Genomic DNA, 20,709 nt, shown 5'->3' with positions numbered 1-20,709 from the left:
CCCCACGGCAGGGTTGGGCAGCCCAGAAAGAAGGTTCAGGGGGAGAGGTGACCTCAAGCTGACCCTCAGCAGCTGGGGCGAGGCAGGACCCAGGTGGGTGGGGGTGAGGGGGAGCAAAGAACAGCCAGGCAAGGGGAGAAGAAAGGGCCTAAGACTCCAGTGTTCAAGCCATATCCAGCCCAATCAGCCTGGCAGCCAATTAGTCTGATTCAAAGAAAAAAAAAAACCCCACGTAGGGACAAACGGTAATCAAACACCTATTTATAAGGGTTTATTACGATCATCATTATTACAAGGATCATTCTAAAGCCTATCAGGTGAATGCATGCTTTCAGATCTTCATAAATGCAAACCCCTCCTTCCCCAGGGGTGGGGGGTGTGGGCTGCAGCCCCAGGAAGTGCCTTGGTAAGGCTTGTAGAGGGCATTTGGAGGGACCAGCTCCCTGCCCTGGGGCATCACTGCACAGGGCTCTACCCTCACTGCACTCCCAACACACCGTCAAAGGGCTGCTAGAGATGGAACTGGTTTCATACCCATTGTCCATCTAAGTACACAGAGTCACGGTTTGGTACGGCAACCTGGCAGAGATAGGGAAGCTGGGGATTCACCACAGAATGCCCAGAATACAATTCCATGCTGGGAGCTTCCCCATCTAACCTCACCCCCTACCACTCTGACCTCGCCCAGGACTGGGGACCTCTCCCCTCTCAGGAGACCACAAGGCCCACAACCAGGCCTGAGGCTCAATAGCTGGGGCGTACCCATGTGTGTGCGATAGCATGTGTGTGAGTGCGCACACGTATGTGAGCATGTGTGTGCACGCGTGAGCATGTGTGTGCACGCGTGAGCATGTGTGTGCACGTGTGTGTGCCTGTGAGCATGTGTGTGTGCATGTGAGCGTGTGTGTGCACGTGTGTGTGTGTGTGTGTTTGTGTAGTGGGAGGATAAGGATAGATACAAGTCCCAAACCCCCATCTTCAGGCCCAGGGAGAAGAGAAATCAGGTCTGCCAAAAAGGTGAACCTGGTCTCTGCCAGGAAGAAACACCCTTACCCGTTTCTGGCTGGATCCAAGAAAGTGGCTCTTTCCGAAAGAAAGGACAAAACGCACCCCAGCCCACGAGCGCCTGGGGGAGGGCAGCCATCATTCGGGAAGTTTCAGAACACCCGATGCCCCTCACCCTTGGTTAACAGGCGGCGGCGAGACCAGTACCCCGGGCCACACCCTGCCTGCTCGATTCCCCGGACCGATGGCCTCTCTCTCAAGGGGCAGGCGGCCTCCCTCGCCAGCCAAGGGACGAGCGCAGGGAGGGTGGCCCGGGATGGGACTCGGTGGAGCAGGGTCGGACGGAGCTTGGTCTGGAGGGCAGGGCGCTCAGTCAGCTCGGGGAGGGCTACCGAGCGATCGGGGCTGCGAGCGCGTCGAGTGAGAAGGGGAGCCTGGGGAGGGGGGTGGGCGATCCGGAGGAGGGCAGGGGGGCGGGAGAGGGGGAGCTCGCCTTGTCCCTGCAATAAATCGGCTTAGCGGCCGAGAGCCGAACGGCCCAGAAAGGATTAAAGAGAAGTCTGTATAATACAGCCGAGAGCGCGGCGAGGGGAGGGCAGGAGGGCGGGGGGCGGGGAGAGGGGGAGGGGCGGAGGGCGGGCGCGGGGAGGGGGCGCTCGCGCAGCCGGGAGAGGCGGGCGCCAGGCAGAGAGAGCGCGGTTCGGCTGCAAACTCAGGCGCTGCCGCCCAGCTGACTCCGGGCAGCGCTGGGCACTGCCGGGGAGCTGAGAGCCGCGGCGCACGCGAGGTCGTCCCGAGAGCAGGGGTCGCGGCGCCCCGCAGAGCCCGAGCCGAGCCCGGAGCCCCGGCGGCCCAGCCGCGGCGGCATGAGGGCGCCCCCGCGGCGCCCCACGCGGCCCGCCACCGTCTCGGCCGGAGGCCGGAGGCAGGAGCGCGCCTGAGCCCATGGCGAGGGCCCCCGCCGCTGCCGCCGCCGCCGCCGCCGCCGCCACCGCCCCGCCAGCGCCGCCAGCTCCCGGGCACCATGCGAGCCGCCCCGAGCCTCCGCGGCTGCGTCTGCCTGCTGCTCGCCGCGATCCTGGACCGGGCGCGCGGTGAGTGCGAGGGCGCCGGCCGGAGCCGGGGCCCGGGGTGCGCGGGGGCGGGCAGCGGGGGAGGGCGCGGGCCAGTGGCGCCCCGGGGACGCTTCGGGTCCGAAACCCGCGCTCGGCGCGGGGGCTGCAGAACTGGTGGGTTTGACGAGGGAGGGCGGACGTCTCCTCTGGAGAGAACGCTCGCGGGTCTGTGCCAGGGTGTGTGCGCGCGTGTGTGTATGAGCGTGTGTCTTTGTGGCGTTCGTGTGAGGGTGTCCGGGAAGGCGCTGTGCGCGGAAAGGGTGCCGAAGTGTATTTGAAGGTGTGAGTGTGTGTGATGGTGTGTGAGCGAGCGAATGTCTGGAGGGGTGTTTGAGTGTCTGTGTCAGTTACACAGAAGAGGTGTGTGTGTGAGAGGAGTGTGAGCCAGAGTGTGTGGGGGTGTGAGCGGGGCCCAGCTTCTCGGTGAGGGTGTGAAGTGGGTGAGCCTGTGTCATCGTGAGCCTGTGGGGGAGCGTGTTGAAGGGTGGATGAGTGTGTGAGGTGTGGCGTGGCACGCGTGTCCCAAGTGTACGGGTCTCTTTAGGGATACATGGCAGCGGGCGACTGTATTTCCATGGTGGTGGCGGTGGGGGGGTGTTCGGCGAGGCGCGTGTGCAGAGGAGGCGGGATGTGACCCTCGGGCCAGAGTGTACGTTTCTCGGATGCGGAGGTGCAGGCGCGCGGGCCAGGAGTGTGTGAGCGTGCAGTGGAGCGTGTGGATCCAGTGCGGAGGGAGGCACGGACGCGTCCGGGGACGGGGGAGGTGTGTGCCGCGGTGCTTGTGTGTCCCGCGTGGACTTGGTCCCGATTGGGCTAAACCCGTTGGAAGGAGGTTCCCGGAGCGAGTGACCCATGCTTCCGCGGCTCCAGGGTCCAGGGTTCTCGGAAGCCTCGGGGCCTCCCGGCCGGCGCCGCCACCTGGCGGGTCTAGAGTGCTGCGGCCGCCCAACCCGGCGACCCGGCGCCTTTCGGGCAGAGCCAACGCGTCCGCTCAGAGCCGGCGGGAGCGAGGCTGCACCGGCGGAGAGCGGCGGCCCAGAGACTGGAGGTCCGCGCCCGCGGCTCGCCCCAAGCCTAGTCCCGAACCTGGACGCCCAGAACCAGGGCGTCTGGAGTCACATTCCGGCTCTGCCACGGAGGGGCGGGGGATGCGCGGTGCCCTAAAGTAGCCGTTATGACCGGTGGGTCTCAGCCCCCAGCCCAGCGGGTGGTGGATATGGGAGGATCTGTTCTTTCCTGTGTGCCTTGCACTCCCGGGAGGTGCCAAGCCAGACTGAGAATGCCTGCCAGCAAGGGGTGCGCCCTAAAATAACCCCACCCGCTTCCACCCCGAGGTCCTTATAGAGTGCGTGGTCCGCTGACGGGAGAGACTGCAGGATTTGAGCCTGAATGGTGGTCCTGCTGGCAGAGGAGGGGAAAGGGTTGGTGTAAATCAGGAGGAATGCAAGCCCTGTACTTGGTCTGCCTACCCTTGGAACAACAGACTTTCCAAAGTGCATGGAAATCCGCCCCCTCCCCTCCAACTTCGAGGCGATGGCTCCCTCCCTGGAAGCCTCTGGAGGGAAAGGTTATATGGGGGTGGTGCCCGGGTGCCAGCGCCACGGGGAGGGCGCTGGGCTTTGTCGAAAGGCACTCGGAGCCTTTACCTGGACACCTCAGGGAGCGGGGGTGGGGTGGGGTGGGGTGGGGTGGGGGGTGGGGGTGGGGTGGGATTGGTTAGAGGGTGGGGACAGGAGTGGGTCACCCCTTTCCCCAGAATACGCAGAAAGACTGGTCAGGGGTAAGGATGGCAAGGGTTTAGATGCAGAAGGGTTTAGTGGGGAAAGCCCGTTGCGTCAGGATCCCACCGCGCGAGTTCCCAGAACCTGCGAGCCGCGGTTCTTGGGGTTGCGGAGACCTGAGCTGGTGTTCTGACTCCTCCGCCCCCCGCCCACCTCTGCAGCTGGCAGGAGGCTGGGGCGAGCGCCTCTGGGCGAGCGGAGCCGGCCTGGCCTCTGAGCTCCGCTGCCCAGCGAGAGGGGAGAGCGCCGACCCGAAACGCGGGCGGGCAACTTTCCGAGCGTGGGGCGCGGGCGGAGCCATCCCTTCGCTGCAGAGGAGATGAGAGCGCGCGGGGCGCAATCAGTCCTTGCGTTCCCGGAGTCAGCGCCCGCCCAGGGCGGGGGTACCAGAAGGGTCTGTACACGCTGTCACAGGCCGTCTGGCCGGAGGAGGGAGCCCTTCCTGGACGTGACAGAGAGCCGCGCACCTGGCCCTCGGCAGGGCCGGGCCGCCTGCCACCGCCTGCGTCGGAGGACGGGCGGGCCCGGAGGGTAGGGTCCAGAGCAGGCACCCGGAGACACGCCTGCCCAGCGCGGGGGCGACGGCGGCCATTGCTAGACACGGTCCGTGCACCGGGGCCGGTTCTGCACCGACAGCTCGCGGCGCACAGGGACTCCACTTTGGAGAGGTGGGTCTGCGCCCCGGGAGGGGAACGCAGCTGGCGGTACACAGGACCGGCCGGGCAGAGGGCTCCTGCCCCCGACCCCCACTCCCCGATACCTGCCTCTCACACGGCTTCTAACTCCTCAGGCCCCGTTTAACCTGGCCTGGGCACTTCTGGGAGGGCAATTCAGCACCCGTGCCCGGGCGCTGGCCCAGGATGCAGAGGGCCCCGGGGACTGGGATAGCAGGAACAGCGGTTCATAGACCTGCCTCCCCTTTCGGCCGCGGGAAAGTCTCCGCGAAGGGCAGCGGGGGGCAGGCCGAGGCAGGGCGCGCTAGAGGCCCCAAACCTTCCACTTCCACTGGAGGCCCTTCCACTTCTCTCTCGGCAGCAGCGTGTCAAGGGGTGGGTTGGATGCGGGGGCTGATCGGCTGGGCCGGAGCTGCCGCCGCACCGGGACTGCGGGGGCTGCGCGCACGCAAGCTGGTTGTGATGCCTTCGTTTATTTATCCGCTTCGCCATCTCCACCCCACGCCCGCCGGGCACCGATGGGCCGCTGCTCGGCGCTGGGTGCAGGAGTTAAGGGCCGGGCCTGGACTAGGTCGCTCCGCCCCCCTCCCCTGCCGCCCCGCCCCCCTCCCCTGCCGCCCCGCCCCCCTCCCCTGCCGCCCCGCCCCCCTCCCCTGCCGCCCCGCCCCCCTCCCCTGCCGCCCCGCCCCTCCCCTGCCGCCCCGCCCCTCCCCTGCCGCCCCGCCCCTCCCCTGCCGCCCCGCCCCTCCCCTGCCGCCCCGCCCCTCCCCTGCCGCCCCGCTCCCTCCTCCTGCCGCCCCGCCCCCAGCCATAAACCCCACCCCTAAACCCCACCCCTTCCCTCTCAAGATGCAAACTGGAATTTCTCCTGAGAGGCTGAAGGAGTTCTTGCTTTTTAAGTGGAGAGAATGTTCGGCTGGAAGCGACCTCCGAGATCACTTACTGCGGTGGCTCTGAAACGAGTGATTTTTAGCAGGAGAACCCTTTTAGAGTAGGAACTGATTACCGCCCCCTGAAATCCTAATGCCTTGGGCAAGATGGTAAGCGCCAAAGGACAGCGGCCCTGGTGGAAGCAGATAATGAGACCCAGCATCGAGCGATCTTTCCTCAACAGTCCCCTTAAACAATCTTAAGATTGCTGCTCTTCTAATATCAGAGCCGGGTCTCTTTTTTTTTTTTTCAATAGCCAGGATTGCATGGATCAGCCGCTGTGTGGCCGGCACGCGCTAGCTGCTTCATGGTGCTCGTGCGCTGCAACATGGGTTTAAGCTCCTCTTCTCACAGATTGGAAACTGAGGCCCAGAATTGCAAGGTTTGCTCGTGACAGGCTGTCAGTGTCTTCCAGGCCCCGCTTGATCCGGCCCCTGGCTCCCGCTTTCCTTCCACTGTTCCTTGGACAGGGCGTGTGGGCAAGGGCTGGCAAGGTGCCAGTGGTGCCTTAGATTGGCCTGCCTACCCCAGCTTTTCAGAACATCTGTCTCACACAGACCTGAATCTTGCTGCAGTCGGGGGCGGGGGGAGGGGTGGGGGAAGATGAAGAGACTTGTTGAGGTTCCTGGGTTTCAGCAGTCCCGAATTCAAAACCAAACAAGGGCTGAACAAAGAGGAAGCTGGTTAGTTCTGTTCACCGGGTGTCCCAGGACCCATGGAGGCGTCTAACCTGGCTTACCGCCCCGCCCACCTCTGCTCCATCCCCAGGCCACTTGAAATTCATTTATTCCGCCCTGACTGTGCCAGCTCTGTGCCATGTGTGCTTTGTCCTTCTTATCTTCGTTAATCCCTGTGACCATCCTGAGAGTTAAGGTTATTTTCCAGATGAGGAAGCTGAGGCTCAGAGAGGTTAAGTGGTTTGTCCGAGGTCACCCAGTCAGTACGTGGCAAGCTGAGATTCAGACCCAGGACTGTCTGTCTCTTTCCCTCTGGGCTCCGCTGCCTCCTGGTGAGAACGGGTCTCAGTCTCTTCCTCAGCTCCAGCCACATGGTCAGTTGCCGTGTGTCCAGTGCCCTGTCTGGCTGCCTTTCTCCTTCCCAAGCCCCACTGAAATCAAATTATCCAGTGCGTTCATCTGTACAGATGAGAGAGGGGACAACCCTCAAAGCCCTTGTCATCATCAGGAGAATGAGTGGGCATCTGTTGTGGGCAGGGTGCATCTGAAAAGAGAAAGACCTATGACCGTGACCGTCGTTCCAGTGGGGTGAGCGGTCAGGCCCGCACCCGTAAAGATAAGAGAGAATCCAAGTGGAAATCTGTTGATACCTGCAGGATGCCAAGTGGACTGACGCCTCCCAGAGGAGGTTTGTGGGGGAAGAGTGATTTCTTTGGGGGTATTAAAGGAAGGCTTCAAAGGGGAGAGAGGACTTGAACTAGACCTTGAAGCAAAGAGAGGAGGTTAATAGGCCAAAGGCTAGTGTCCCAGGGAGGGAACCCAGGTGAGCTAAGAGCCAGAGGCAGGATTGTGCCTGGTAGGGCCAGCTCAACTTCAAGGCTGTTACTTCTTGAGTCTAATTGAGGACAGGGAGAAAGAAGACTGATATTACTGGTAGCTTCCATTTATCGCACACCTATTGGATGTTCTTTATGCATTAAATGCCCTCAACAATTCATGAGGCAGTCTCACTAGGCATGTTTTACAGATGAGGACAAGAGCCCCCAGGATACCCGCCCCCCAGCTCCCTCTTGCCATCTCTCTCTCTCTTTCCCTCCCTCTCTTCCCACTTCCTTCTTTCCTTTCTTAAACAATGAATAAGGCTCAAAACCTTTTATAAGGGTAAGAACTGGGAGTTTCAAACCCAGGTCGAAAGCAATCCAAAGACACTGCTGCTTCCAGAAGAGAGGAGAAACTGTTTATATTTTCGTCACAGAACGAGGAATGCAGCAGCCTCTACCCTTCGCAAGAGGAGGCAAAGTCCCCCATTTTAAACAATAAATGTCAGTGCAAGTGAAACGTGTGACATCGCTTCCTAAGAAGTGTCTGTCCTCAGGATGAAGTTTCTGGGAAGGAACCAGGGGGATGAGACCCTAGAGCCCACCTTTACACTCGCAGTTGGGGTCACTAGCAGAGTGGGCTCAAGACCTATTGGCCAAGATTCCCTGGATGGAGCAAACGGGTACCACATGCATGGAGCTAGAGGTGCGCAGAGTAGCAGCCCAAAGGAGCGGGAAGGACACTGACACCCAGGAAGGGAGCCTGGGGTTTGTGGGTCCACCAGCCATTCCTACACCTCCTGGCGACATACCAGGTTTGCTTTGGGAGAGTATGCACCCCCCTCTTGTTTGCACGCCATCTTGGTAGGTGGCGCAATCAGCCATAGCCCCACCAAGGCGAGCCTGTCTGACACATGGTCCCTGGAATCTGGATACTGAGCAGACGAAGAGTGAGAACCATCGGAAGTTCCCCCTTACCAACAGGAGCCCCCAGGACACTGCACTTCTCTGGTTTCCCAAGGCTAATAATGGCGGGATCTTCCTCCCAGGGGGTCATGAGCAGGGTGCAATGAGCCATGTCACGCAGAGCTCTTGGCTCAACCCTGTGGGCTCAGGTAACTGTCGTAAGTGTCAACTGTGATTATGCCAGAGGTGCTCTGGCTCTAGCGAAGTGGGCCTCCTGACACCTGCGGCTCCAGCTCGCTCTTGCATTCCATGAATTTCCCCATAATGTTCCAGTAGTTACTTTTAAAAACTTTTTTGGCTTGAGTTATCTGGAGTTGATTTCTGCCCTTTATAAGAAAAGGACCCCACTTGATGCCTCCCTAGGCGTGATAAGCCTTAGAGTTGCTGACTAGCCAGTCTTGGTAGCTCCTGGAGGATCGTTCATAGTTTGCTGAATGGGGGTGATCAATTCCCCTACCTGCTGCCTGCCTTCCCCTGGAGTCTTGAGGCATCGTCCCCTGCCCACACCCACATGAGTGCAGTTAAGACTCAAGATGCAAGTTGTTTCTCCCAGTGGAATGTGGGAGAGGCAGTCTCACTGTGACCCTCCCATCCCCTAACCTAGTAAAAAGTTCTGCAAAAGCAGAGACCTGTCTGGTTCTTCTCACTATTGAATCTTCCTCACAAACTCATGATGGATACTTAATAAAGGCTGGTTATGTGGATGAATAAGGCATCTTTGGCCTTTGGACATGTCCTGGTGCTGGGGACGTGGAGAGGTTTTGGGAGTATTGCTTTCTACAGAAAATATATGCAAAGGCTTATGGCTTATGGAATTCAGGCTGGATTCACAGATGAACTTCCTGTTGGTAAAGTTCTGCTCCTGGAACAGCGTTCGGTCTTTCTTGAAGACTCTCAGATCATCGATGTGACGGCGACTCTGATTCCAGACATCCTGACTCTACCTGAGGTGGTACTTGAGCATTGACGAGATGCTTTGGCCCCCATCCTTCCATTCAGATCTCATGTCAGATGTGAAGGGGGCTACTCTTGTGCCCATTGAACCGACCAGGGAAACTGAGCCTCAGGGAAATGAAAAGATGGTGGTAGTAAGTGGCTGGACTGGAATCCAGGTTTGTGGCTGCAGACTCAGCCTTCTTCCCGCCCCAATCCATTGCGGTGCTTCTTTCAACCCGCAGGGGTCTGCAGTGAAACAGGCCAGCTCCCCATGAGCGCATAGGCCCCTAAACTAACCAGAGAGCTTGCACCATGAGCTGGGTGCCGACGCAGCCACTTTGCTGATGTGACTCCTCCATCCTGCACCGCTGTGCATGGGGAGGACGCTGACGGGGCTGTGCTCACAGTACATGGGGCCCGGAGCCCGCCGTCTCTCTGCCCCATGGACCTGGCCTGCCCAGCAATGTCTTCCCCTCCTCCCCAACTTCCTCCCTTTCCTGGCTCACAGAGCAGACTCCTGCCCTCAGCCAGTACAGCCCCGACTCCACATAAACCTCCCTCCCAGTCTCTGCTTGCCTGCTTCTTGCCCTCCGCAGCCCCGCCAGCCCCTGACAGCAGGGGCCGGCCACCTGTGCGTGCTGACAGCGGCACTTTGGGCAACACGTTGTTTAAACAACTCTCCTCTGGAGCTGGACCTGGTCACAGGCTCGACTCGCTATTGAACAGAGAGCTGTTGAGGGCAGGCATCCCTGCCCCACTGGCTCTGGCGCGAAGCCTGGCTCCAAGCAGATGTGGCTTCAAGATGTGTTGGCGAATGGCTCACTGACTCCCCTGAGCCTGGGGTTTGGTCCAGACGCTGAGCCTGGGACCTGTTTCCTGGCCCTGCTCAGTCACCTCTGGAACCTTCTGGTGTGAGAATGTGTCTATTGTCCAGCTCTGCCCGCCATAGCTCACCCTGACATCATGGGTGGCGTCTGGGGGATGAGGCAAACCAAAGGGCTTCCTGTTCCTTCTGGGTTCTCCTTGGTTGGAGGGGTGTTCTTCATTGCTGGCGGGTGGGAGGTTGGGGGAAGGAAGGAAAGAAATGGTAACTGTTATGTGGCAAGCCCCATGCTAGCTATGTGCACACACAGTCATGTGAAATGCTCCCAGAAACTCCCATTTGGGAGTTAACAGTCTCCTATTTTGCAGAAGAGCAATGCAACTTGGAAAGATTATGTGATTTGCCTAAGGTCCCCCTGCAAGTGGGGGGCAGGGGTGGGTTCTCGACCCAGGCATTGATTTACACATCTCCCCCAAAGCCCAAGTTGATCTTACTGGTAGCTTGAAGCTGACCATGGCGATTTACACCATGGAGATGGGCAAACACTGCCGATTAGTGCTCTCCCCAGCCCAGAGCTGGTTGCCAAGCACGTACCGGCATGCCACTGGGCCTGCCCATCCCTCCTCAGTCCGTCTCTGTGTGGTCCAGATACTTTGGTTTCCATGTGCACTGGGTCAAAGCCTGGCTGGCCACTCCCTCGCAGAGTGCACACTTGGGCAAATCAGTGCCTCTCTAGGTCACGGTGTCCCCATCTTTTGAAGGTAGAGGGTAATGTGGAGATGAATCAAGTGATACACGGAAGCAGGTGTGCGATCTGCCCTCGGTCGTTGGCCTGTCCCTTTCTCCTGGCCCCCAGGCTGGAGTCAGACGGCCACATGGTTACTCTGAAAGGCTCGGGAAGCTCCTATTTTCTCCTTGCTGTTCTGGAAGCTGCCTTTGGAGCCACGTCAAGGGGTCCAGTCACTTCTGTTCATTAAGCAGCTGTCCCAGCCTTGTTCTGGATCAGCAGAGATATCCCCTAAGGAGTTTTGGCTGCTGGCAAACCCCACAGAGCATGGGCTCATTTGAGAATGATAAAAGATCATCTCTAATAAATGGCCAGTACTAGGGTACCAAGAGTAAACCCTTGGAAACTAAGGGGAGTGGCCCAGGAAGGCTCTGCGGGATCAGAACAACCTTAACAGGCGGGGAGGGAACCCAAGGCCAGGTGGGGGGGCAGAGGCATGTGCAAAGACCTGGAGGGGAGAACGAGTGCCCTGTTGGGCTGGGAGGCTGGGAGGCAGCTGGCCTCGCTTGAGCAGAAGGTGCTTGTTGAGAATCTGGAAGTGAGGTCAGAGCTGTTGGCAGAGGCCTGAGAGCTGGAGCGAGGGGTCTGGACTTGAGCCCAGGGGCTACGGGGGACAGTTGGAGAGAAATGAATGACGTTCTCGGAGCAGGACTCTAGGAAGATTAATTTGGCTTTTCTGGGCCACCTAAAGCTGGACATCCTTTGGAATGCCTTTGTGTTATAAATGATGGCTCTGGGGTACCCAAAGAGACAATGGCCTCGAGGCAGAAATGCCATCGTTTGGACACTGTTCACCCCTCCCAGAGTGTCCACACCTGGCAAGGAGGGAAGACAAGGCCCCTGCCTAGAATGGGACTGTTCCAGCTTGGGCCTGAGCCAAGAGCGGCGGGGGCGGCTTCTCCTGGGGAGAAGCTTCTAGATGCCCAGCAGGCGTGAGCTCTGAGGTCTGGCGTGGGTTCAGATCCTGTCTCCCTCTTGCATCCAGTGTGTGAACCCAGAAAGCCTCTCTGTTGCTTCCGGCCTTGACTTCTGCAACTGAGCAGGAGGCTCATCCTGGTGGCTTCACGGGGTGGGGGCTGCTGGGAAGGGGAAATTTACGTTAACTCGGGGAGGATCTGTGTGCAGGGTACCGAGCACATAGTGGCCACGTGAAGAGTCGTTGCTGCTGTTATAATGATTGGAACGCCCACAGGTTGAAGAGGAGAAAGCAGTTACAAGCCCCAGGGCCCAGGAGGAGGGGTACGTTGTAGGTTTCCCACAGGGCCCTAAACAAGTCCTTGGATTTAGGCAGAGCACCAGGCCAGGAGGGAGCCGGAGAATCAAGTGCACTGCCTCCTGTCTCCCATTTTACAGCTGAGGAGACAGGCCAGAGAGGACCTCACACTGCGCATGATGTGTGTGTGTGTGTGTGTGTGTGTGTGTGTGTGTGAGTGTGTGTGTGTGTGAGTGAGTGTGTGTGTATGAGTGTGTGTGTGAGTGCGTGTGTGACTCTGTGTGTGTGAGTGTGTGAGTGTGTGTGAGTGTGTGTGTGTGCATGTGTGAGAGTGTGTATGAGTGCATGTGCGTGAGTGCGTGTGAGAGTGACTGTGTGTGTGAGTGTGAGTGTGTGTGAGTGTGAGAGTGTGTGTGAGTGTGTGTATGTGTGTGTGTGAGTGTGAATGTGTGTGCGTGCGTGTGTGTGCATGCGTGTGTGTGATTGCATGTGAGTGTGTGACTGCATGTGTGTGAATGTGTGTGCACACGTGTGTGACTGCATGTGTGTGTGCATGTGTGAATGTGTGTGAGTGCATGTGTGTGTGTGAGTGCATGTGTGTGTGAATGTGTGTGTGAGTGCGTGTGCGCGCGTGTGTGTATGTGTGTGTACGTGTGTGAGTGTGTGTGAGTGTGTGCACGTGTGTGTGTGAGTGTGTGAGTGTGCGTGAGTGCACGCGTGTGTGTATGTGTGTGTATGTGTATGTGTGAGTGTGTGTGCGCATGTGTGTGTATGTGAGTGCGTGTGTGTGTATGTGTGAGTGTGTGTGTATGTGAGTGCATGTGGGTGTGGGTGTGTGTGGGTGTGTGCATGTGTGTGAGTGTGTGTGTGTAGGGGGGGTGGGGAGGTAGTGCTGGAAGCCAGGTCTTCTCCCTGGAGGTCCTAGGGGCGATCCTGGGGGCTCAGTTAGGCAGACCCTCCACCTCAGAGTCTTGGGTAGGGGAGCTTGGGGTCCCCAGGCTTGAGTGGGGATCTCAGCAGCGCTCCAGCGGGTGCACCCACCAGCCCCCGACATCACAGGAGCGGCTCGGAGGCCACCAGGGAGAGAGGCAGCTGAGCCACTGGGCTTTTTTGTTGCTTTGCCAAGCTGTTCCTTCTGCCCTTTTGTCTCTCTCTCTGCAGAGACACTCAGCGCTCCTCCAACGGGGCTGTTTGTCACCAATCACTGGCGCCTCCATTATCCTCCCAGCACCATCTCTTCCTCCCGGCTCCTTAATGCTGCCCCAAAGGAAGGCGTCCATCACCGGCTGCCCTGGCGTCATGCAGGGCTGGGCGGGGGGAGGCAGCCCTGGCAGGGTGGAGACAGAGGCTGGCACGGCCAGAGGGTGGGTGGCATTCGTGTCTCGAGCTGGTGCTTACTGCCCGAGTGTGCAGCTTTTTGTCAAGTGGGTATTCAGGCCACACAATAACCCAAGGCCAGGTGCCTGGTTCTACAGAAGCAGGTGATACATTGCTAATTGTCACCTGGCACCTAATGTCCCAAGCAGGGGCGAGGGAGTGAGGTGAGGGTGGCGGAAGCAACCACCTCACAAAGACTTCTTTGTTTGCTCAGGCAGCAGAGAAGTGGGCCTGAGCTCAGCTTGGAGAGGAAAAGGCACCATCAGAAGGCGAATTACTAAGGCCTGTGGCCTGACCGTGGAGCCTGGTGGGGGAGAGGGGCGAGCAACCTGGTGGGCAAGGAATGAGGTTACTCGGCTTCCCAGGTGGCTCAGTGATAGGGACTCTGCCTGCCAATGCTAGAGACGCAAGAGACATGGGTTTGATCCCTGGGTCGGGAAGATCCCCGAGTAGGAAATGGCAACCCACACCAGTGTTCTGGCCTGGAGAATCCCATGGACAGAGGAGCCTGGTGGGCTACAGTCCAAAGGGAAGCAAAGAGTGGGACACGACTGCGCGACTAAGCACACACAAATGAGGAAGAGCCGGTGGTTTCTGGGGCAGCCCGAGCACAGAGAGCACAGCGCTGTTGCAGAAGCGGCGCAGCTCACTCGCTCATTCTCTGGCCCACTCGTAGGTGCACTGCTCCTGGCAGTCAGCATTGTGTCGTCCCAGAAATCCAGACGAGAAGGAATAGGCGAATTCTCGCCCTCGTGGGGCTTGCGGAGCTGCGTTCAACATGGAGCCATGTGCGACAACCCACATTTACATTAAAACGCAGCAAAGTGTCTTGGCTTTTGTTTAACTGAATTAAACAGAATTCAGTTTTTCCGCCACATTTCAAGGCCTAACAGCCACACGTGGCTGGTGACTCTTGTGTTGGACAGCACAGATGTGGATAAGATGCCTCTATCATTGCGTAAGCCTCCGCTGGACATCACGGGTCTAGGGGAGTATCCCTCCCACTGGCAGTAAGTGATGAGGAATCCCAGAGAGGGAGGGTCTTCCCACTTCCTTTCCCATGCCATCCTCCTCCTTGTGCCGAGGAGAAAGCCTCAGGCTGATACTGTCAAGCTCTGACACCCTCTTGCTTGCTAATCTCTTTTTCCAGCAAAACAGGTGTGGGGCGGCACGCCTGCAGTGAGCCAGAGGAAGTCAAAGGTTTAATAGCAGTGTTTTGTTTTCATTATGATTCTTTTTCAGTCACCCTCTGTTTAAGGCAAGTGAGACTGGTTTGCCATTTGGGGCAGTGATTTAAATTCTCTTTCCCTTTTTAAAAATGCCTTATTTAAGTTTAAAAAAAAGAGTCAAGTTTAAGAAAAATGTTAAGTGCATTGTGGAGCAGGTGGCACGCGAACGTGGCCAATCTGGGAGGTGTGAATGTCTGCGGCTGGCAAACCGCAGTTCCGATGGGATGGCACAGGCATTGGAGGCAGGCAGAGGAGGGTTGCGGTTTCGGTGCCACTGTTGGGAAGCTCTGTAATTTGGGGACCATTTATTTCCCTCCGTATCAACCAGGTTCCAGAAGGAAACACCAAGCTGAGCCTGGCCGGTCTGTGAAGGGCTTCTTTAAACGACTACTAGGTTCGATCTCTGGGTTGGGAAGATCCCCTGGAGGAGGGCATGGCAACCCACTCCAGTGTTCCTGCCTGGAGAATCCCATGGACAGAGGGGTTTGGCGGGCTACAGTCCATGGGGTCACAAAGAGTCTGGGACAGAACTTTCACTTTTCGCTGGCTTTAGGGTTTAGTGGGGGCACAGGGGACGGGGCAGCCCCTGGGGCCAGGATCAGGGGGAGTTTCTACCGCCCGCAGACTGGAAAGAGGGCTGAGAGGAGAGGGCTGCAGGCAGGCCTGAGGCCCCGGGTAGAGGGATGCAGCCAGTTCCTAGGGACCTGGCAGGCAGCCGGAGGAAGAAACACCCCAATTTCATCCTGCTCCTGCCTTTGGGTCTCTTGCTAGTGCCCCACATGGACGAAACTCAATTGCACGGATGCCCACGCAATTGGGCCGCCAGGCACAGAGTAGGTGGAGAAGGGGAGAGAGTGACCTGGGGAGCAGATAGTGGAGACCTAGCACCACCCTGCCCAACCTCAGCGTTCCCGTCTAGAAAACACGGTTGTACTACGTGCCCGCTGAGTTGCTGACACGACGGAACAAGACAGTGTGAGTGCTCATAAGTGATCGGTTGCTTCTTATAGTAATAACAATCGCAGTAATAAAATGCCTGCCCTTATGCTCCATCCGGTGCTGGACGCTGGATTTTCCTGAGCCAAAATGTAGCTCATGGGTCTGGGGCTTTAGAAATGGGGAAGTGGCCTCCCAAGGGCACAGGAGCTTGAGGGGACGGGTGACTTTGGGAGAGCACTGCAATCTGTCGAGAGGAGCGCCTGCACCCCTCCGCTGCTGGTGCGGACCACGCTGACGCGTCATCTCTGCCCCAGACTCTTCGACGGCCGCTGCTCGTCTAGCTGATAGATCACTCCGCCCCAGGGCACACCGATGCTTTGCTCTCCAGTCTGTTTTCCACTCTGTTTCCCACGAAGAGGTTCTTTCTGCTCAGATCCATTTAGATCATCTTTCTTGCCGTCCCCACCGGCTCTCACTAAGTGTGGTCCGATCCACATTCGTCATGAACAGCCTCAGAGCTCCTTTCTTGCAAGGATAAAGGCGGGTGTTCTTCACCTCTGAACTAGTCTTGCCGGAGGCTGCTCCTAGCCCTGCAGGTGGGGGAGGAAGGAATTGGCAGTAAGCTAGCCCTTTGATCACCAGACCATTTATCCTTCACCTGAAAGCTAACAGTGCCAATGCCCTATTTAGAGGGATCTTCTCAGCGAGTAGCTGGAGTTTCAGGGGTGGCTGGCTTCTAAATGGAGTGACCATTTCTTGGGAAAACTTCCACCGACAGTCCCTTTGGCTTGCTGCTCCTGAACTGGCTCAGGGTACTTTCCTCGGGTCCCTCTATTTTCCTTTGTCCAGCCCATTTTTTTCCATCCATCTTGACTGTTCAAATAGACTTTGACGAGGACTAATTTTGCCAGTTGAAATTCGAGACGCTTCGACATCCGGTGCTTTGCTGAAATTGCCGTGACAAATATCAGCAGAGATTTCTTCCCTGGTTTATTCTCTGAGGTGCTCCGGCCAAGACAGAGTGCCCCTGCCCCACACCCACGTGCCGTCTGCCCCCCAGCCCGGCTACTTACCATGTCCGCATGCAGGTCGGTCTCAGCCCTGCCTACTGACTCAATGGCAATGTGACCCTTTGAGAGCGGAGGGTCGATCGCTCACTGTGGGTCAATATTCCTTAGGAAAATCTCCACCAACCGTCCCCTTGGGTCTCAGTGTCCCGGTCGGTTGAGGTGACACTCCTTTGTTCAGCCGCCCTTCCATCTGCCTGACTGTTCACTTTACCTTAGAGGAGATTCATATCCAGTCCAACATGGAGCCCGGCCCTGCAGGCTGGACCTCTGTGTGCAGGCTGCGGGGCATCCATCCATCTATCCACCCACGCATCACCGTGCCGGGGGCCGCCCCCTGGCCCTTGGCTGGGGCCTGGGTCTCGGGGGAGTTGTGCCCGCTGCCGTGCTCACGTCCCGGGCGGTGCAGTGTGGCCCTGCGCCGTCCCGGGGGTGCACTGCAGACGCTGCCAGACCCCAGTCACTGCCTCCATGACTATCTCCACCCCACCCGGGTCTCCTGCATCACGGTCGTCTTAAAATCAAATTTAAATCCATTCCCTCTTTTTCCCACTGGTACGAAGGAGTAATGTATAGGCCTGTGGCGCTGAATGCATCTTTTTTCTTAATCCATATTAAAATGAATGTGACAATTTGAGTTTTTAAAAAGGCTTCCCTGTTCCACGTGACCTCATCCCATGGGTGAGAATGGAAGACACTGGCTCAGTCGGAAGGAGACCAGCCTCGGAGCCCTGAGCCCCAGGATCCGGTCTCAGCTCCTCAGCTGGCGACGGCACTCGCTCCCCTCCCCCGTCTTCCCTCAGGTCCATAAAGCAAAGGACTGAGTCTGGGTGGCCCAGTTCCAATATTCTCTGGTGAGAATAAGATCGGGACAGAGAGTCCTGTCTGGGTCCAAAATACTTCCTTTAAGACATATTTGGGGACTTCTCGTGTGATCCGGTCATTAAGAATCCGCCTTGCAATGTTGGGGACGAGGGTTTGGTCCCTGGTCTGGGAACTGGGATCGCACGTTCTGTGGAGCCAAGTCCATGCACCACAACTAGAAAGGCCACACTCCACAGCAAAAGACCCCACACGCCACAGCAACTGCCTGCCCCAACTAAGACTTCGTGCAGCCAAATACGTACATGTTTTTAAAACAGACATATTTGATGCCCCCAGTCCCCACCTTGGGATGAAGCATCCTGCCTCCAGGGGTGCTGCTGAGAGCAGCTGTGTCGGTGGTGAGGATGCGCCCATAGCCACTTGCATCCTGGCGCACAGTCAGCCTCATTTCGGTTCCATGCAGCAGCCGTTTCCTGAGCACCAGCCCTGAGCTGTGGTCTATGCCAGGGCTGGCACTGAGGTACCAGCGAGGCCTCCAGGAGTCCACAGTCCCCTGGGGCAGAGGAGCAGACACAGAAGTAAGTTGCTGATTAATACTGTAGACTCCAAAACTGAAACGGCTCCCAGGTCCTTACGGGACTGCAGCAGAGGGGATGACTAGTCTGCCTGAGGCGCTGGGCAAAGTCCCACATCATCAGAGAGGCTGAGCCACTTGCTCGGGTTGCACAGCTAAGTGGCTGAGCTCTGAACCCAGGGGGTCTCACGCTTTACCTGCTTTCTGCCCTCTTTGCCTGCGTGCATCTCTGCCAGAGACCCCTTCCAACCTGACCTTTGGTGATTCTGGGGCTCTCTGCACCTCCGCTCCTGATCCCATGTGCCTCTGGGGAGGGGTTCAGGGGCTCGGCAGCAGCCCGAGGTGGCCCTGGGCCCCCTGCCTGGGCAGTCAACTGGGTGGCAGCTGGCTCTGCCCTGTTGCCTCCGGCCTCGTTATTATTATTATTATTTCTTTCCAGCCTGCTGCTAAAAGCTTCCCGTGGAGATCACACAAACCCAGCTCTTTAAATTTTAAAGGCCTTTACTTAAACAATGTTGTTTCCCTCAGAAAAGAGACAGGAGAGGTGTTTGCAGAGGATGAGTTTAGTGCCGTGTGTGGGTCTGAGCAGATGAGCCGGGGTTCGGTGGTGCGCAGGTGCCCAGGGAGATGCTCCTGGCAGGGGCAGTGGGTGTGGCTCGTCACCCCTCCCCCTCGTCCCCACAAGAGCACAACCTCAGAGGGGGCCTGTTATGCCCAGGGTTCTGGGAAGAGCATTGGGTGCCACCTGCGGGGAACCACTGGGGGCAGGGGGACGTGAAGCCTGCCTCACAGGACCTTAGCCCGGAAGGCCCGGTGCTCCTAGCTGGCCCAGGGCCTTTGCACAGGCCATTCCCTCTGCAGGAGCCTGCCTCCTCTGGACTAAGCCCTGTTCATCATTCCGGTCTCACCTTAGACGCCGCTCAGTTTATTCAACGAACATTTTCTGCGCACCTACGCTGTTCACAGCGCCCTGGGGCACAGCTGGCACTGTGGCTCAGCTCCACGCTCCCTGTCCCTGGCGCGGTTCTGGTGCAGAGCGGGCATCAGTAAGTGTTTACGGAACTGATAAGAGCCTGTGTGGGCGCTGTGGGACCTGGAGGAAGGATGGCGTTGCCTCTCCAGAGCTTAGAGCTGCATGAGAGTCATATTGGGTTGGCCACAAAGTTTGTTCGCACCCCCCCAACCCCGCCACAAATCTTGAACATCTTGTGGAACAATCAAACAAGCTTTTTGGCCAACCCCAGTAGCAAAAGACATTTTGAACTCTGAGTGAGCCTATTAGGGCCGGCAGATTTATACTGACTCAAGGAAGAAAAGGAAAATCCCTTCCTTCTTTCGTTGGCCATATATCCATCCATCCATCCCTCCAGCCAGTCATTCATCTGATAAACTGGACACTTACTTTGTTCCAGATAGTGTGGTAGGCACTGGAGATGTGGTGGGGAACGGAAAGAAATAGATAAAGCCCGCCCTCCTGGAGCTCACCTCCCAGAGTGTGTGAGCAGACAGACAGGACATACGAGAGCACGCAGCAAAAGGGAGCGACAGCTGCTCTGGAGAACAGGGCTGGGGGTGATGGCCAAGTGCGGATGTGTGCGGTCAGGGAGGGGCCCTCTTGCCGAGCATCTGCCGTGTCTCAGACGCCGTGCAGCCCTGGCTGCAAACCAGTGAAGAAGCATAGTCCCTGGCCGTGGAAAGTGTTGGGATGGTGAGAGTCAGGATGCGGCTGGTCGTGCCTGGGACAGTTGCCCCGTTATGAGGCCTCCGATGAAGTTCTGCCGTGGAAAGTGTTAGGATGGTGAGAGCTGGGATGCAGCTGGTCGTGCCTGGGGCAGTTGCACCATTATGAGGCCTCTGATGAAGTTCTCAGACGTGAGCTGGGCCTTGAAAGATGCAGGAGTTTAGGCAGGATGGGCCGACCCACGGTTCTCAAACTGTGCTCCTTGGAGCCCCGGTTTCTCACGGAGGTGCCCTGCACCACTTCTGGCGGCCAAAGCGTCAGGCAAAACAATAGCTGGGTGAGTCCTCGTCCCCAGATTGAGCCAGGAGTCCACATCGATTCTTTAACAGATGGGCTTCAGCTCTACTTTGAATGAAGGAATTTGAAAATGAGTGTGTTGGCCTCATGTTAGAAGAGTTTTCTGTTTAGGTTCAACCCTCATTTCATGTGGGGAAGCGGAAGCCCAGAGGGGCCCATGACTGGTACCAGGCCTCCAGCAGGAGGGGGCCGTTTCTGTGGGGAAAAGTTTCCGCTTGCTCCCCCTTTCCAAGCTGAAAGGGAGGCCTGTGAGAAAGCCCCCATACCCCGGCCCTGGACCAGACCCTGGCCGCTGCTCCCAGCTTGTCCTGTTCCACCCCCCAGCCAGCCCCAGGCTTCCCTCTGTAAACCTTTCTCCTCTGCCTGCCCAGCTGATCTGCCCTGCCCCCACGGGAGCCTGGAATTAGACAAAATATTTTATGATCCCACGCTTCGTTATGCTTTATTAAAAGCGCCCATGTTGGCTTCTGCTGGCACATCTGCCAGGCCCAGTCTTGGAGCTTCCTCCCCCAAACCCCCGCCCCTGCCACCATCTCTCACTGGCTGGTGGGAGAGCCGACAGCTGCCACCCCGCCCCCACCACCTCCCCTCACAGAGCAGGGCCCCCAGCCTGGCTGACCTGTCCATGAGACACAGCGGAAACCCGCTGGTCACGGCAGACCTGGGCCTTCAGAGAGAGAGCGATAATTCTGAGTGCTCGCACGCCTAAGCCCATCTGGCCCTGCAGCCATGCCCCTCCCCCACTGGAGGGGACCGGTTCAGAGAGGAGGAGGAGGGGTCCAGAGTTAGAGTCCGCTGGTCCCGCCTCCTTGACCCTCTCCTCAGACCGTGCGGATCCAAGATCAGGCTGGCGCCCCTCCTGACTGGTCCTCGCACCCCCCAGTGGTCAGGGGGAAGGCCTTGCCCTCTCTCTTCAGCTGTCAGTTTCAGTCTGG

At 58.1% G+C, this 20,709-nt stretch overlaps 1 protein-coding gene across 1 annotated transcript in view; it reads left to right on the top strand.

Moving 5' to 3' along the window:
- Positions 1 to 2,029: 2,029 nt before the first annotated feature.
- IGSF21 (immunoglobin superfamily member 21) overlaps positions 2,030 to 20,709 on the top strand; it is a 274,518-nt gene continuing 255,838 nt past the window's right edge. Inside the window, exon 1 of the mRNA XM_068969274.1 lies at positions 2,030 to 2,099. Within this exon, the coding sequence (XP_068825375.1) occupies positions 2,030 to 2,099 (70 nt within the window). The remainder of the gene's footprint in view (positions 2,100 to 20,709) is intronic.

Source organism: Capricornis sumatraensis, chromosome 3 (genome assembly GCF_032405125.1).
Source record: "Capricornis sumatraensis isolate serow.1 chromosome 3, serow.2, whole genome shotgun sequence".
In the NCBI taxonomy this organism is placed as follows: Eukaryota; Metazoa; Chordata; class Mammalia; order Artiodactyla; family Bovidae; genus Capricornis; species Capricornis sumatraensis.
This window is presented reverse-complemented; position numbering and strand designations above follow the sequence as displayed.